Here is a 17,898-nt window from a genome sequence, read left to right as displayed (position 1 = left end):
AATGTGTAGTAAACAAAGCTAATCTCAGATAGTATAGTCTTATAAAGAGAATTAGAGAGACAAAAGATTAAGAAAACACATTTTTGAAGGAAAAATGGGGGACTAGAGAAAGACACAGATATAGATTGCATGATGGAGTTAGGAGTATTTAGAAGACTGAATGTAAGAGCTGATAAAATAAGAGACCTGGCAAATAATATACAGTTGACTCTCACTATAACAGATATTCATAAAGGCCACAGAAAAATGGTTGGTTACAGTGAAGTGTTTTTGCTATAGTGATTTCCTTTCAAATGCCTTTGTGACTTTGGATAGGACTTTTCTGTTTAGTATTTAAGCTTATATGTTGATTTAAACTCATTATGAGGTTTAATAATGAATAAGCACAGAGGAACAATAAAATACAAATTTATTAGATCCTGTATTTCATCTCTGTCTCTATGACAGAGACGAAATACAGGGATACAATCTCAACACTGTTGGGATTGTATTCCTGTATACCATCACAGGGATATATGATTGTATCCCTGTGATCCCTATTCACAGGGATACACACAAAAATAAATAAATAAATAAATAAATGGAAAAAACTAGACTAAAAGCCTAAGTGTCCTGAAGTTATCCAACAGCACCCTCTATGAGTACTGTTGGATAGCTTTATCTGTTGGACAGGAGGCCTAAGAATTAAAATTTTCCAAATCTTGAAAAATTTAACATAACCATATTTATTAAGATTAGAATGGTTTAACAAATCTACTGCTGATTCTAAGAAAAATATTTGTTTGTTTGTTGCAGTGAAGCATAGTATTTTTATTTATTTATTTTTATTTTTTCATTTGATCCTGTGCAGTATATCCAAAGAATGGTCAGCTAAACTAGGCTGACCATGCTTTGGATATACTGCTATATTTGGATATATAGTTATAGCATTGTAAGTATTTCTTGTGTTCTAGGCAGATGTTTGTAGTTCTCCCAGTTTGGCCACAATAAGATAATTTGTAAAAACAAGGAACCTTGTGAACATCTGAACACAGAGGGAGGGGGGGGGGGGATCTTTAGGAGAGCAGATAAGGACAACCAACTTCAGATAAGGTTTGAAAAGCAGTATAGAGATTATACATATATATTTTTAGAGTTCCGACTATTTTTTCCGAGTGCTTCAAATATAGGAAATAGCAATAGCATTATTGTAGTCAGTTAGTTGTGAGCGATGGAGGGAGCCATTGGATAGGAAGGTCTTGCAAATAAAGGAGAAGTCAGCTGAAAGAGAAGCCTGGTATGGAACAGGGATTAAAGACTCTGTTGACAAGGGTTTTGATAACACCATACTGTTGAGTGGGGGGGGGGGGGGGGAGTGTAGGTATCTACCTGTGTGGATGGGTGGGTGTATTTTCTGCAAACAGAAGGAAAGGGCACCATTGGGAAGATGTGATTAGAGTATCTAGAAAATGTTGGCTATTATTATTTTATTTTTTCTGTTGTGAACTGGATTCTGGAGTGATGTCTTTTGAGGAGGAAGGAGTCTAATGTGTCTGAGCCATGTTGCCAAATATAAAACATACCATTAGTATATCTTAGCCAGATAGAAGGTTTAAGAATGGCAGTGTCAAAAATGTTCCATATATAGAAATTGGCTAGAAGGGGAGAGTCCACGTATCCTTCTAATAGAAGAAGCCAGCTTGGATGGCAAAATTGAAAAGATCAGTGATATTTGGGCAGGGGTGAGTATTGGTAAATTAAGAACTAACATCAGAGCTCACCATGATATCATTATTATTTAAAACTAAATTTTGAATTAAAGATTTGAACTGAGTGGAATTTCTGATGTAAGATGAAGTATGACCAGTAAGCGGGGTTAAAGATTTAGCTAATTGTTTGGCTAACTTAAAATAGAGGGAGTCTGTTGCATCCACTATGGAGAGGGTAATTATCCTTTCCTTCATGGTGATCAGCATTCATTATTAAAAATTATAGAAGCAAAAAATTATGGAAGAATTAAGAATTATGGAGGGTATTGGTTTACCAATAAACCCCCCCCCCCCAACATCAATTATACAACATCAAATCTAGAGTTCTGTTACTATTATCTATTTGGTTACAAATCATTAAGAGATATATTTAGCTAGAGAGCAATGCTCTCACATAATTACTCACATAAATTAGAAAAAAACGCTATAGATGGTGGCTGAAATTATTGCTTAGAGTTGGGGTTTGCTGGAAAACTTGAAGAGCTTAAGTGGGCTGAATGTGTGGTTTTTGTATGATATAAAGAACTGGTACTTTTCCAATCAATTTGGTGTAGGGTGTTATGAGCATGATCTGAGATCTGCTTCACTAGAATTGTTAAATTTGATGATTTAAGTTACATGTGCAGTATATTCCAGGGTGGACCAGTTGGGGAAGAGGATTCTTAGAGGAGTTGAATATGTTTTAATTTTACAGTTAGCTTAAAAGTAGCATTAAGATTTTGTAATGGTGTAGAATTCTATTTATTTTATCTGATATCCCTTTAATGTATGGGATAGCTATGGTTTTACTTTAATTTATGTGTGCATTTTTTGATGAAGTTTTATGAAGAAATTTATTGATGATATTTTTGCTATAGCCATTATTTATCAATGTGTTGCTAATAATTTGTAATTCTTGTTTAAGAGCTTGTTCATTAGAGCAAATTGTTATAGTTCTGTTTATGAGGGTATTTGCGAAGAGTGGTGATGAGTTAACGTGTATATATTGGCTCGTGTGTAGGCTTGTGGTAGACTGCCTCAGGGAAGACGTGTGACTGGTGTATCCAGGAAAGGAAGTGAGTTTTGATTTTCAATTTCAGTCATAAATTGTATGTGCTCATGTTGTTTGTTCAGGTGGTTGAGGAAGGTGTTTAAAGTTTGGTGGCCATGTAGTCAGATAACTGAAACATCGTCAACATATTTAAGCCAAACTATAGATTTTAAAGTAAAGGAATCTAGAGCATATTGGTCAAAAGCTTCCATATAAAAGCTAGCAATTGGGGGAGAGGGGATAGTGGTGAGCCCATGGCTGTACCGTCTTTTTTGTAGGTAAAAATCATTTTGCCACATGAAGTAACTAGAACATAGTATGTGGGCAAAGAGAGCCATAATATTGGGCAGAAATTTGTTCTGTAAGAGAAGAATTGTGCCACCATCTATACTGTTTTGTTCTAATTTAATGTAATTACATGAAACTCTATTGCTCTATAGCTTAATACGAGGGTGGTCTGAAAAGTTCTCAGCCTAACAATGAAAAAACAAATTTATAATTTCAAAATTATTTTTATTTTTCAACATAATCTCCCTTAAGACTAATATGTTTATTCCAGCGATGCTCCAGCACCATTATCCCATCCCTGTAGTGGTTCTCAGTAAGATCTGCAAAATACCCCTCTACAGCTGCAATCACCTCTCTTGATTCGAAGAAAAACCCTGACCAGCAAGGAAGAGTTTTAGTTTTTGGGAAGAGATAGAAGCCAAATCTGGGGAATAGGATGGATGTCCCAACAATTCATAGTGCAGATCCCTTAATTTTCCCATTGCCAAAACACCTTTGTGGGCAGGTGCATTGTCCTGATGAAAGATGATTTTTTTCTTCTGCAAATCAGGTCTTTTCTCAGGAATTTTTTTTCATCTAGTTTGGTTAAAAGATCGGAATAATATTCCCCGGTTATTGTTTTACACTTTTCAAGATAATTAATAAACAAAATGCCTTTAGCATTCCAAAACACCAACTTTGTCTTCTCTGGCGCTGAACAACCAGCTTCTGTCCACTGTTTTGACTGCTGTTTGGATTCTGGTGTGTAATGGTGAATCCAAGTTTCATCCATAGTAATAAATAAATGCACAAAATCAGTTTTATTCTGTTAAAATGCTCCAAGTACTGTTCAGAGATTTTCATGCTAGTGCGTTTTTGATCTGCTATGAGCAAGTGCAGCGCCCATCTTGTGCAAAGCTTTTTCATTTGCAATTCTTCATGTAAAATATATCCTGCACATTCTTTTGAAATGCCTATATTCTCAGTAATTTCACTCACTCGACGGTCATCCAATATCATATCGTGCACTTGATCAATGATTTCTGTTGGTGTTAAACTTTTTGGATGTCCTTCATGTGGATAATCTTCAAGGCTGGTATGGCCACGTTTAAACTCGGCAGCCCATTTCTTAATTGTCGGAAATGAAGGAGAAGATTGCCCATAAACTTTTATGAACTTCAAATGAATTTCTTTTGGCATTAAACCTTCTTTTATGAAGAATTTTTTAGCTGCACGATATTCAATTTTATCCATTTCAAGGGATAGATACAGACAACACGTTTGCTTCAGACAGCTGTATAAAACAAACTACTTGATAGAATGACTTGCAATTTCACATTGATGCTTATGACAGATGTACCAACTTAGAAAAAAAAAAAAATCTTGCCGATAGTGTTGCCATCTATGGTTGAGGCCAAGAACTTTTCAGATCACCCTCGTATATCTCTTAATGATTTGTAACCACACAGATAATAATAATAACAGGACTGTAGCTTTGATCTAATAATTTTTTTTCACCAGAGGTCAGGCCAGTGGTTTTAATTGACCAAATTACTGTGATTTTAGCATACTATGTAAATTGTAAATAGATTGTTTCTTTGTATTTATGTTTTTACTCCAATGATGACCTTTATATGAAAGTAAAAACATCAAATGATTATTTTGGTTTATATTAAACTGAAGTTTTTTTATAACATAGTAGTTGTTTCCCTAATTTTTAATAATGAAAGGGTAATTAAGTTTATTAATTTTAGGCAATTCATGTATCGTGGGTGGGGTACTAAAAGATTGAGTTTTTTACAGTTTCAGGAGGCCAAGAAATGACATTCTTTTAGAAACCTATTTAATGTTTTTTTAAGAATTGGTGGGGTCATAATTCAAAGGTTTATAAGTAGTGCAGTGTCATTCATTTTCTGATTATAATCACTACTATTGATGACCACAGTAGTGTTACCTTAGTCAATTTTAGTGATTATCACTAGAGCTGACTGACTTTTTAGTGTTATAGCGGTGTTTGCTATAGTGAGAGAAGAGATGAACATAGTAATTTGGAATGAAGTTGGTTAATAGAAATTAATTATTAAATATTAATTATATTAGACTGTTCTAATACCTACTATCTACTAAGGTAGAAGTGGAGGAATTTTTTGATGCTTTAGAAAAAGCAACTGACACAATAAAAAAGGAAAAGTTGGTCCTTGTTGGTGATCTGAATAGCAGAGTAGGAAATGATTGTGAGACATACAAAAATATTTTGGGAAAATTTGGAGAAAAGAGCAAAGCTAATAATAATGGCAAATACCTGTTGGATTTCTGCTCAGGACATGGACTTGATATTGCTAACACCATGTTCAAACATAAAAATGTGCACAAATTCACATGGAGAGAAGAGGCTAGGAATAAGAAAAGTCTCATTGACTATGTTATTGTTGATAGTGATGTTTTCTCCCTGGTGCAGGACACCAGAGTGTACAGAGGATTTGAAATTGGAAGCGATCACTATTTAGTCTTGAGCAGGATAAAATTGAATTTCATATTGAAAAAAATAACATGTAAGAAAGTTTTAATGCGAATAAAACTTGAACAGCTCTCAGATGTGAACTGTAGACTAAAATACACAAAGATTTAATTCCTGTTCTCAAGAGTTTGAGAACAGGAATCAAACCTTGGAGATTCGGTGGCAAACTCTGAAGGAAACATTGATTGATTCTGCAGAGAGGCATGTGGTGAGGTTGTCTGCAAGGTTGTCTGCAAGGACAAAAAAATGAGAACTCCCTGGTGGACACAGGAAGTTAAAGAGGAAAGCATATCAAAAGTTCCTGTCAAATAAGTCAGCTTGTGCTCTTAGAGAATACAGAGACAAATGCAAGAATGCTAAACACTGTGTAAAACTAGCTAAACAAAAGTCATGGGAGGACTTCGGCAAGAATATAGAAAATAAATACCAAGAAGGTGGCAAAATATTCTGGAGGTTGTTGAAGAAGCTTAGGAATGGAGGAAAGAGTGCTGTAAAAGGAGTTAGAGATGATAAAGGTGACATGAAAACGGGAGAAAAAGATATCCTTGAAATATGGAGTAATTACTTTGAAAAACTGCTAAATGAAACAAGCAGTGATGACAGCACAGTGGTAAAAAACACTGACCAGGCATGCAGTCAGGAATACATATTCATACTTGAAGTAGAAAAAGCCATCAAAGGCTTGAAATGTGGAAAGGCAGCAGGAGTAGATGATATTCGACCAGAAATGCTGAAGTATGGTGGTATAAAAGTCTTACAGTGGCTGCACTGCATAGTTCAGAAAGCCTGGACAGAGGGACGAATTCCCAATGATTGCAGTAGAGCTCTCATAGTACCCATATATAAAAAGGGAAATAAAACTGAATGTGAGAATTACAGAGGTATTTTCCTACTGAGTGTTCCTGGCAAGATCTATGCAAGTATACTTGAGAAACGGTTGAGAAGAATTGTGGAAGAAAAGCTTGGTGAAGAACAAGCTGGATTCAGGCCAAATGGAGGCGGTCAGGATCAGATCTTCACTTTATGACAAATAGTGGAGAAATCATGGAAATATAACAGAGATCTGTATTTAAGTTTTGTTGATTTGGAAAAGGCATATGACAAGGTACCAAAAGAGAAGCTATTCAATACGTTACAGTTATATGGTATCAATGGGGCATTGTATCAAATAATACTTAGTCATTATTTGAGTTGTAAGTCATCAGTTAGAATTGAAGGAAGTACAGGAAGATGGTTTAATGTTAAATCTGGTGTGAGACAAGGATGTACATTATCCCCTCTGTTATTCATTATCTATATGGATCACATTATGAAGGAAAGTGGTATTAAACATGATATCAAAATTGGAGATGTTAATGTCAGATGTTAATGATGTTATACTTCTAAATAAATCCACTTCAAGTCTGCAAGATTCTCTGACTAAATTGAATAGCTGTTGTAATAGATATGGTATGAAGGTCAGCTTTAAAAAGACAAAGACAATGAAAATAAATAGAATTGTTGAAAATGTCAACTATGTTGTGAACAGTGAACCTGTGGAACAAGTAAAACATTTCAGCTATTTAGGCACGATTTTTACTGAAGATGGTAAATTAAATATGGAAACAGACAACAGAATCCACAAAGCTGGTATGGTGGGAAGTCAATTGAATAAATTCATATGGAATAAGAGAGAAATTAGTAGGAACACTAAATTAGCTGTATACAAGACAGTGTTCAAACCAGTTTTAACTTATGGATCTGAGAGCTGGGTCAGAAGTAAAACACTTGACCAAAGACTAGAGACCGCAGATATGAGAGTCCTGAGAAAGATTATAGGCATGAACAGATGGCATCAATGGCAATATCATATTAAAAATGAGGATATTAGGAAAGAACTTAACATTGTCAGCATCCAGGAATGCGTTAGCAGAGCTAATCTCAGGTGGTATGGTCACCTAAACAGAATGGGTGAAGAAAGATTAGCAAAACAAGTGTTCTCTGCCAGGTTCGCAGGAAAATGACCCAGAGGAAGACCGAGATATAGGTTGATTGATACGTAGATACGTCTAAGGTACAATGTGCCTTAGACGATAGAAATATAAGATCTGATAATGTTGGAGTCTTGACAAGTAACAGACTGATTTGGAGGAAAATTGTAGATAGGAAGTTAGTAATGATGTAATTTTTTTCATGTAGTACTATCATATCCTGTACACCCCTTGAGGGTACATGGCAGGAATTTGATGATGATGATGTTCTAATACCTGATGTATCTCTTATGAGTGTATAAGTTCATCTTGAAAGTGTTCTTTTGAGTTGTAAATGGGACTCTACAAGCCAGTAAAGTTTCCTTATGTCATTTTCTTCAAACCTTCTTAGTAGCACCTGCAATATGACAGGGATGCTGTTATCGAAAGAACATGTGGCTGTTCCTTAAAAATGGACAAAGTAGAAAGCATTGCTATCTGGAAGGGCTGGATATCCATTGTTTATTTTACTAGGACTTACAGAAATCCAGACTATTATATACTTCACCAAACTTCACAGTTTTGGTCAATGCATTCAGATACATGGTCCGTGTATCTGCCACTTCAACCAGAAAAACGTGGTGGTGTGATTTGTTGCTCCATATCACAGGCTTTCCTGCTCTCCAGACTATTCACAATGTTCCTTACATCAGTATAATTTGTATTGTTGATTGCCATGGTTGATGATTAACTTACATGCAGCAGCTTTGATAGAAACTGTAACGTTATAAGCTTTTTATAAGGTGTGCTACTGCTAACATTCCCCATTGTAAATAACACCTGTTTTTTCCACATGACAATTTCTATGCTGCTATTCCAAACACTGTTTAATACTTTGGCCTCCTTGGACCTTTCTGTGTGTTTCTTGGATTGAGATGGAACCTTTACATTTTCACCTGCTGACAGTTAATTTTGTGTGATAGAATCTTTTACAAATGTCACAGATGGGTAGGCCACTGTTATGACATTCTGTGATAATGCTTCTTTTGATGTCTGCAAGTTTAACATGCCATTCACAGCATACATGTGTATTGGCCATTCTAGATATATCTCTTCCTGTACACAGCAACTCAGGTCATACGTGATTCAAAGGAATATGCATATTAACATTTTACTCTAAGACAGAAACATTATGGTCAGTGGCGGCTTGTGGCTTGAAATCGTGGGGGTGCTGCAACTTTTGAAATATACATACACACTGTAAGTACGGTATATATGTGTTTGGATAAAATATCAAAATTATGGTAAAAATTTAAAAAAAAAATTAAACATGAAAAAATATTGTTTATTATTGATAAAATTATACAGTTTGGTATAATTCAAAATTACTTAGAAATAAAATTACTTAGAAGTAAATCCATTCCTTTAATTGTAATTAAAGGAATGGATTTACAATTTATAAATATTTAAAGAGACGGCGTAAACACGATAAGCACTACGAACACTCTACTACTGGGTCAAATGGCATATAAACAACGGTTGAACTGTGCGACGGACAGTGCCGCATTATGCTAATAGCTTGCATTTCACTATGATGTGCATATGTTTGCGTGCGTAGCAATATGACACTATGGTAAACACAGTGCTGCTAGTGTCCTTCGCCCTCTTAAGTGCAAGATGGATTTTTATTATTTTTTATACAAAAGAGAATTGTATAGGATTGTTGATGATAAAATTAAATATTACAATCAAATATAAATAAGTTAATAAATATATTTATATTAAGTTAAGGGGATAATAAATCCCTCATTATTTTAAAGCCAGATACGAAACTCCGAGATTGAAATCTGAGAGTTTCATGCCGAAGAATTATTGGTGAGTCCAAGTGTAAGTCAACTACCCAGACCGGTTTTGGAAAAAAATAGCCTCTTGGCTCTTTATTGTAAATATATTTATATATCAAGAAAAATTGGGGGTTCTGCAGTTCCGCAGTGCCTATGCATGAGCCGCTCATGATCATGGTACATATTTCAACATAGTTATTATACATTACTTATTTTGGTACATGAGAAAAGGAACATACAACAGCTGTGTTTTAAGCTAAAAAAATTCACAGTTCAGTTTCTGTGTCATTTTCTTAAGAAAAAAATTGTAGGAAAAATTAATAAAAGTTAGTAATAAGCGAAGTTAGCAAAAGTTAAGTCAATTACCACATGGCCCAAAGATACGGTCAAAAAACTATTTCCACACTACACTCGTCCCCCGAAAATTTAGGCTACCGAAAATTCACAAAGAAAACACACTGCTAAGGCCTATAGTCGAAGGGATTGATAGCCCGACTTATCACTTAGCCAAAAAATTAGCGAAAATACTCAAGGAGTTGGTAGGTCATTCCCCCTCCTATATCAAAAACACAACACTTCATAAACATCATCAAAGACATTACATTAGAAAAAGATGATCTATTAGTCAGTTTTGATGTCTCTGCCCTCTTTATGAATGTCCCAATCAATGACACAATCCTTCTTTTACTGAACAAATTTCCTCCAGATATCACGGTGCTCTTTGTGCATGTATTACGTTCTGGTTATTTTGTATGGCAAAACACTTTCTACCTACAAAAAGAAGGCACAGCCATGGGCTCGCCATTCTCCCTCCCCCACCCTATTGCTAACTTTTATATGGAACATTTTGAACAACTTCCTTTAGGTTCATCCCTTTTAAAACCCAAAGTCTGGCTTAGATATGTTGACGATGTTTTCGTGATCTGGTCTCATGGCTGCCAGACACTAGACACATTCCTTAGCCATCTAAACAAGCAACACAAATGTATACAGTTCACAATTGAGAGTGAAAAACATAACACACTGCCGTTTCTAGATACACTTGTCACACATCTCCCCTCGGGCAATCTTTCCTTCACCGTTTACCAGAAACCGACACATACTGGCCAATATATACATATAAACTCCTACCACCACCCAACACAAAAACTAGGTGTCATCAATACCCTGAAAAACAGGGCTCTGAAGATGTGCTCCAGTGAACAGGCATTGAAAGACAAATTTAAAGTGATCAGCAATACTTTTCAAAAACATGGATGCAGCCAAAAACACTATTAACAAAATTCTCCACAAGACCTCAATAAAAAAACCAGACTACAATAAAACTATAACCATTCCCTACATTAAAGGGACATCAGACAAAATAAACAGAGTACTACAAAAATACAACCTCAAAGCCACCTTTAAACCTCCTGCAAAATTAAAAAGCTTACTCAACTCATCCAAAGACCCACTCCCTCCACTGGCCCATCCTGGAGTAGACCGTATTTACTGCACCTGCAACATACCATACATAGGAGAAACAGGACTAACAATTCCAATCAGACAAAAAGAACATAAACGACACATCAAATATAATAATTATGGTGAAGCTGGCCTTTCTGATTATTTCCTGAACACCTTACATAGAATTGACTGGAAAAGCACTAGTTGTCTACATCACACCAAAACGTGGTATGAACGCAAATTTAAGGAAGCCTGAGAGATCATTATCAACCACCCCAATCTAAGCAATAATGATGGTCTAAAAATTCCATTCATATGGAAGGCATATATTCGTCCCATGAATCCTTCCTCTCTAAGAACAACTATAAATAGGACTGTAGAAAATCCAGGATCCTAAATCTAAAATAACAACTTTAATACTAAAAAATAGGAAATCACTGTTAAAAAAAATCTGTAAGAAAGAATGTTTATTCATGTTGTAATTTATAAATAATTTTATAAATCTAAAATAACAATTGTGATAATAGAAATAGGACATCACTGTTACTGGAAGGAAAAATGTCTGTAAGCAAGAATGTTTATTCGTGTAATCATAAATTAAATCTAGCTTGATGTAATTTTTTTTTTTTTTTTTTTTTTTCCACTAGAGGTCATGCCAGTGAGCAGCATGTGATCAAATCATTGTTTTCCTAGCTTTCAAACAAGACAAGCTGTGTTACATTTCAAATGTAACACAGACAATATACAAGACAATATACATCAGGGAATATACATGACAAGCTGTGTTACATTTGAAATGTAACACAGCTTGTCTTGTATATTTAGGTATGCTCCAGATGATGATCTTGATATGAAGATCGAAACATCGTGATAATAAAAAGAGTTATTTTAACACTTTTGTAGAATCCATAATTTCAAAAATGAATGCTGATCACCGTTTAACACTAAAAGAAAGGAGAATTGTCAGAAGTTTGATTGCATGTGATAATTGTCTCAGATGCAAACTTATGCTAATTATATGAAATGTTAAAACATTATCTAGGTCAAGGTTTCCCAAACTGTGTTCCGCTGAAGGTGAATAAGTGTTCCACGAGAAGCTCCCCTGGAATTTGTCATTTTAGTTTTCTAAGCATTTTTCATGAATAAATATTTTATAGTGGAAATATTCTGAGGAGAATAATATTCATGAATATGTTGAAAAGCTCAGACCCAGAATGCCTAATAACATCTGTGTAGTAAATGTTAGTGACCAAGCCATGTATTTTTAAATGTGGAAGTATTCATGAATTATCATTAATTTTCACACATCGAAACCTTTCAACATTTGGGAAAGGGAATACCGCTGTTTATGACCGGTCATAAAAATTGCCTGCAAGCGGATTATACCAACGAGCAGCGTATAATCTCAAATGTTATATCTTTCTAAACTGAAAGAAATAACATCTGTGTTGCAAATGTTAGTGACCAATCAGCAAGAAAGTATAAAGAAAATTTTTCCACTAAAATTGAAGAGCAAGGTAGTCTGTATCCGGTTCTCAAACCTAGTAATACTGAATACTTTCTTTGCAAGTTTGTATTGTAGGGTGAAAGTTTCGAAACTGTAGTGCCATGATTTTTTAAAAGTAGTAGACCTGCAGATTTAAATTTTAAATTTGGTATTAAGTAATCTCTTATTGATGGTGTTTGTGACACAACAGATAGTGAGTTATCCACCACCAGCCTACAAAGCGATCCAGGATGTACAGAAGGAGGGGAAAACTACCAGCATACAGGAAAAAAGTCTGCATTCACTCATAAGTACTTAATAACATTATAAATTTTTGGTCATCAGAATGGGATATGTCAATGAAAATCAGCACAAATTAATTTAATGATGTTTAATCGATGTTTAATTAATTATTAATTAATATTAAAAATTAGCTAAATTAACAATTAATTATTATTTAATACATTACTAAATAACCAAGGTGTTCCATGAAAATTTCAGGATTTGTGAAGTTTCGTTGTCGGAAAAGTTTGGGAAACGCTGATCTAAGTAATATTAGGTTAAATTGCAAACTGCATAGAAATAGCTGCATTAAAACAAACAACACTGATAGTTGTACTCACAATTTGTAAGCTTTAGGGGCAAGTCACTGAAAGTTATTGTGGTCTTGGATTAATTAGTTACAGATTATGTAAGTGTGGAAATTGCTCAACTTAAGAAAATTACTTATGATTTGAGATGCCGAACCATAGTTATCTAACAAATTGTTTGATTTAATTGAGAATGCTGGGCAACTAATATGAGGTAGATAAATTCTCATAGTTTGAGTAAAAATAGCTAGGTTTTCAGTGGATTAATCAGGTGGAGACCCAATGAGTAGGATCTCTTGTTTGACTGTTAGAGTTTCCACTAAAAGTGCCGGCACTAATAATCTTATGGACTTATTTTGGCTGTACAGTGTTGGAAATTTTTATGGTCGTTAATTGTTTGAGAAATATGTTCCATTTGTTCTTATTTACTTTTATCAAAACACTATTTATGAACTGTTTCATATTGTGAATATGTTGACTTTAAACTGTACATACTTAGCTGTAATCACTCAAAAAAAAAAATAATAATAAATATATATATATATATATATATCTGATACACTTATGGACACATCCAGAAGTGTTTCAAATGATTTATCCTGCAACTTGGATTACTACAGTAAGAATGGTACTTATTCTCTCTTTAAATAATGATTAAAAATACTTTTTATATAACTTTTTAAAAAAAGTTATTTAAAAAAATTTTCACATCAAATTGCAGAATTTTGTGTCATTACATTTAATTAAAAAACCAAAATTTTTATGGTTTTGTGCTACTTTTCATTTATGTCTTTGCACAGATGAATTATTATTAATAGCTATTAATCAGAAATGAAAAAAAAAAAATTATCATCATTATTTTATTTTGGTAGGTTCGCACTCAAAGAACAGTACCCATCATTGTAGGTACAGTTAGAAGTTTTTACCTGTATGGTGACCATGAAGGTGATGTTTGTGCCACTGGTGGCGATTTTGAAATTCTTCAGGTGAAAACTTTAATTAATAATAATATTAAATAATTAAGCAATGTTCTAATTACAGTTTGTTAAACAAATCAAATAGGACATAAACAAAGGAATGCAGGAAGCATGTAATCATTCTTCCTACCAGTCAACTCCATACATTTCCATTATATGCTATTCAGTTTTACTTATTCTTTATTGTTATTACTCTATGTATTTAAATAATTTACACAGAGGAAGAGTACAAACATAAAAATTAAATTTTACAGTATTACAGAGCAAAACTTTATAAATCAAACATTTTCATCAGAGAATGTTAATGAACCTATACTGTTTTTGCTGCTTACATTTATAATTAGGGCTTGCACATAATTTTCTATAATTACCCAATTCCCACTTTTTTTTAACCTGTTTATGATATGTTGGATGCGGTTTTGCTATATTCTTCATCTGCATCATTTCTGTATGAAGATTCTTCACATATATTTTTAGATATTATGATTTTATTATCAAGAAATTCTGAATTTATGCCCAAATCAGCTCATTTGGATTGATTCAAATCATTATGTCCACAGCATTAGCATTGCTTTATTTTTACTTTGATTATTTCATCAATTGCATAACATTTAAATTTTGCTTTATTTTACCCTACATATTTAGCAACTTTGCCTTTAGCATATGTTCTTCAAAAGGAATATTCTTGGAATGCTCTTCCTCCTTTACATCCATGGATGTAATTATCTATAATAATACTCTCATTTTAACTATAAATCCTATTCATAGTTTTGCTGATGACAGTACTTTCCATTCTGCTTCTTTATTTGAGAAACCCTGTAGTACTCAGATGAATGAAACTTCTTTAGGATCTTCCATAACCAGTGTTTCAAATACTCATCTCCTCACTTCTCAAGGGGATGAAGGCAGCTTAGTGAATTTCAGTGTTATTAAAACACAGTTCTTGCTGTTATCAGCCAGAAAGATCCTGTTTCTTTCCCTTTTACCTTTGATGTTGCTCTGATATCCTTTCAGAATCAGTTTCCTTCTTGGATTGACTTTTGCATCCAACTTATCCTGGCATAAACATTACATCAGTAGTCTCCTCAACTTCTAAAACACTTGGTAGTCTTTTTTATTCTAAACACTACTCTCCTGCACTTCATAACTTTATAAACACTTTAAAAATCTGAAATCTGATCAACCTTAGAATATTGTTCTCACATCTACAATGTTGCAAATGTGAGAACAATATGCCCCCACCCCACCCCAAGAATTCTTGATTGCATACAAAAGAAGGCAATCTGCAGTGATTACCCCTCCCCCTTTCACATATTCCCTCCAGTCACTTTCTCATAAGCACTCTGTTTTTGCATTATGCCTTTTTTATCGGTACTTTCATGGACGGTGTGCTTCAGACTCAAAGCTATATAACTGAGAGGAAACCTCCACATTGCCTTTAAAGGAATGCGGAGAACCGACCAGGGCTTCTGACCTAATGTCCAATTCTCACCTTCTTGTGGTGCACCCTGTTGGGTATCTAAATGGATACTGAATGGATGTGGATGGGCTGGCAATTTGGGATTTAGCCGACTAAATTATTTTATTATTGGCTTAAACCAAAATTTTAAACGATGGTACAACATGACAGAATTTCATGCCGACTGGGACATTGCCCGGTTAAACAAGGCCCCCATTTGTTTTCACCAGGGCAAACAGTGAAAAGTCAGCTACTGGAACAAATTCTAAAACTTACCCCAACTCAACATCACCAGAGTTCAAGATCGGTACTATCAACATAAGAAGCCTGAATGGCAAAGAAATGAAGCTAGCTGAGGAATTAGATAACTACCAGATCGACATAATAGAGGTGACTGCAACAAAAAAGACAAAAACTGGTGAGATCTTTCTGAGCAATAAATACAAAATGTTATATTCAGGCAATGACAATCAAGGAAAAGAAGGAGTAGCCATAGTATTCAACATTAATACAAGGCTAATCTTCTTGAATAGCAGGCAGTCTCAAGTAGAGTAATGTGGGCAAATATGAGAATGGGGAACTGGACAATGAGATTTATTTGTACCTATGGTCCCACAGAAGGTTTTACTGAGGTAGAAGTGGAGGAATATTTTGAGGCTTTAGAGAAAGCAACTGACACAATGAAAAATGAAAAGTTGGTCCTTGTTGGGGATCTAAATAGCAGAGTAGGAAATGATTGTGAGACATACAAAAATATTTTGGGAAAATTTGGAGAAAAGAGCACAGGTATTTGCTATTATTATTAGCTTTGCTCTTTTCTCCAAATTTTCCCAAAATATTTTTCTATGTCTGACAAATATTTCCTACTCTGCTATTTAGATCCCCAGCAAGGACCAACTTTTCTTTTTCATTGTATCAGTTGCTTTCTCTAAAGCCTGAAAAAAATTTTATGTTGGAACATTGGATTTTTGCTCAGGACATGGACTGGTTATTATTAACACAATGTTCCAACATAAAAATGTGCACAAATTCACATGGAGAAAAGAGGCAAGGAATAAGAAAAGTCTCATTGACTATGTTATTATTGCTGATACTGATGTTTTCCCACTGGCGAGGATACCAGAGTGCACAGAGGATTTGAATTTGAAGTGATCACCATTTAGTCTTGAGCAGAATAAAATTGAATTTCATATTGAAAAGAAGAACAAGTAAGAAAGTTCTGAAGAGAATGAAAGTTAGCAGCTCTCAGATGTGAACTGTGGACTAAAATACATAAATAGTATTCAAGAAAAAATGAAAGAGTTTTTGAGCAGGAACCAAACTTTGGAGATTCAGTGGCAAGTCCTGAAGAAAACACTGATTGATTCAGTCAGAGAGGCATGTGGTTAGGTTGTGTGCAAGGATAGAAAAATCAGAACTCCATGGTGGACACAGGAAGTTAAAGAGGCAGTGAACGAAAAGAAGAAAGCATATCAAAAGTTCCTGGCAAATAAATCAGCTTGTGCTCTTAGAGAATACAGAGACAAATGTAAGAAAACTAACACTATGTAAAACTAGCTAAACAAAAGTCATGGGAGGACTTTGGTAAGAACATAGAAAATAAAATATCAAGAAGGTGGCAGAGTATTCTGGAGGTTGTTGAAGAAGCTCAGAAATGGAGGAAAAAGTGCTGTAAAAGGAATTAGAGATGATAAAGATTGCATAAAAACAGTAGAAAAAGATATCCTTGAAGTATGGAGTAATGACTTTGAAAAACTGCTAAATGAAACAAGCAGTGATAGCACAGTGGTAAAAAACACTCAACAGGCATACAATCAGGAATACATATTCATACTTGAAGTAGAAAAAGCCATCAAAGGCTTGAAATGTGGAAAGGCAGCAGGAGTAGATGATATTCGACCAGAAATGCTGAAGTATGGTGGTATAAAAGTCTTACAGTGGCTGCACTGCATAGTTCAGAAAGCCTGGACAGAGGGACGAATTCCCAATGATTGCAGTAGAGCTCTCATAGTACCCATATATAAAAAGGGAAATAAAACTGAATGTGAGAATTACAGAGGTATTTTCCTACTGAGTGTTCCTGGCAAGATCTATGCAAGTATACTTGAGAAACAGTTGAGAAGAATTGTGGAAGAAAAGCTTGGTGAAGAACAAGCTGGATTCAGGCCAAATAGAGGCTGTCAGGATCAGATCTTCACTTTACGACAAATAGTCGAGAAAGCATGGGAATATAACAAAGATCTGAATTTCAGTTTTGTAGATCTGTAAAAGGCATATGACAAGGCGCCAAGAGAAAAGCTATTCAATACATTACAGTTATATGGTGTCAGTGGGGCATTATATCAAGCAATACTTAGTCTTTATTTGAGTTGTAAGTCAGCAGTTAGAATTGAAGGATGTACAGGAAGATGGCTTGATATTAAATCTAGTGTCAAATAAGTATGTGCATTATCTCCTCTGTTATTCATTATCTATATGGATCACATTATGAAGGAAAGTGGTATTAAACCGGATATCAAAATTGGAGATGTTAATATCAGATGTTTGCTTTATACGGACAATGTTATACTTCTAAATAAATCTC

General features: G+C 34.5%; 1 protein-coding gene across 2 annotated transcripts in view; it reads left to right on the top strand.

The window, feature by feature from the left end:
* The window catches only part of LOC150098746 (structural maintenance of chromosomes flexible hinge domain-containing protein 1-like), a 733,568-nt gene that overhangs the window by 206,650 nt on the left and 509,020 nt on the right, over positions 1-17,898 (top strand). For both annotated transcript variants that reach the window (XM_090405871.1, XM_090405872.1), the window contains exon 14: positions 13,751-13,864. In XM_090405871.1, the coding sequence (XP_090261997.1) occupies positions 13,751-13,864 (114 nt within the window). The remainder of the gene's footprint in view (positions 1-13,750; positions 13,865-17,898) is intronic.

The sequence above is a fragment of the Typopeltis vanoorti genome, chromosome 15 (genome assembly GCF_054136105.1).
Source record: "Typopeltis vanoorti isolate ZY-2024b chromosome 15, IOZ_Tvanoo_1.0, whole genome shotgun sequence".
NCBI classification, from domain to species: Eukaryota; Metazoa; Arthropoda; class Arachnida; order Uropygi; family Thelyphonidae; genus Typopeltis; species Typopeltis vanoorti.
The sequence above is the reverse complement of the archived record's forward strand: the minus strand, read 5'-3'. Positions and strand labels throughout refer to the sequence as shown.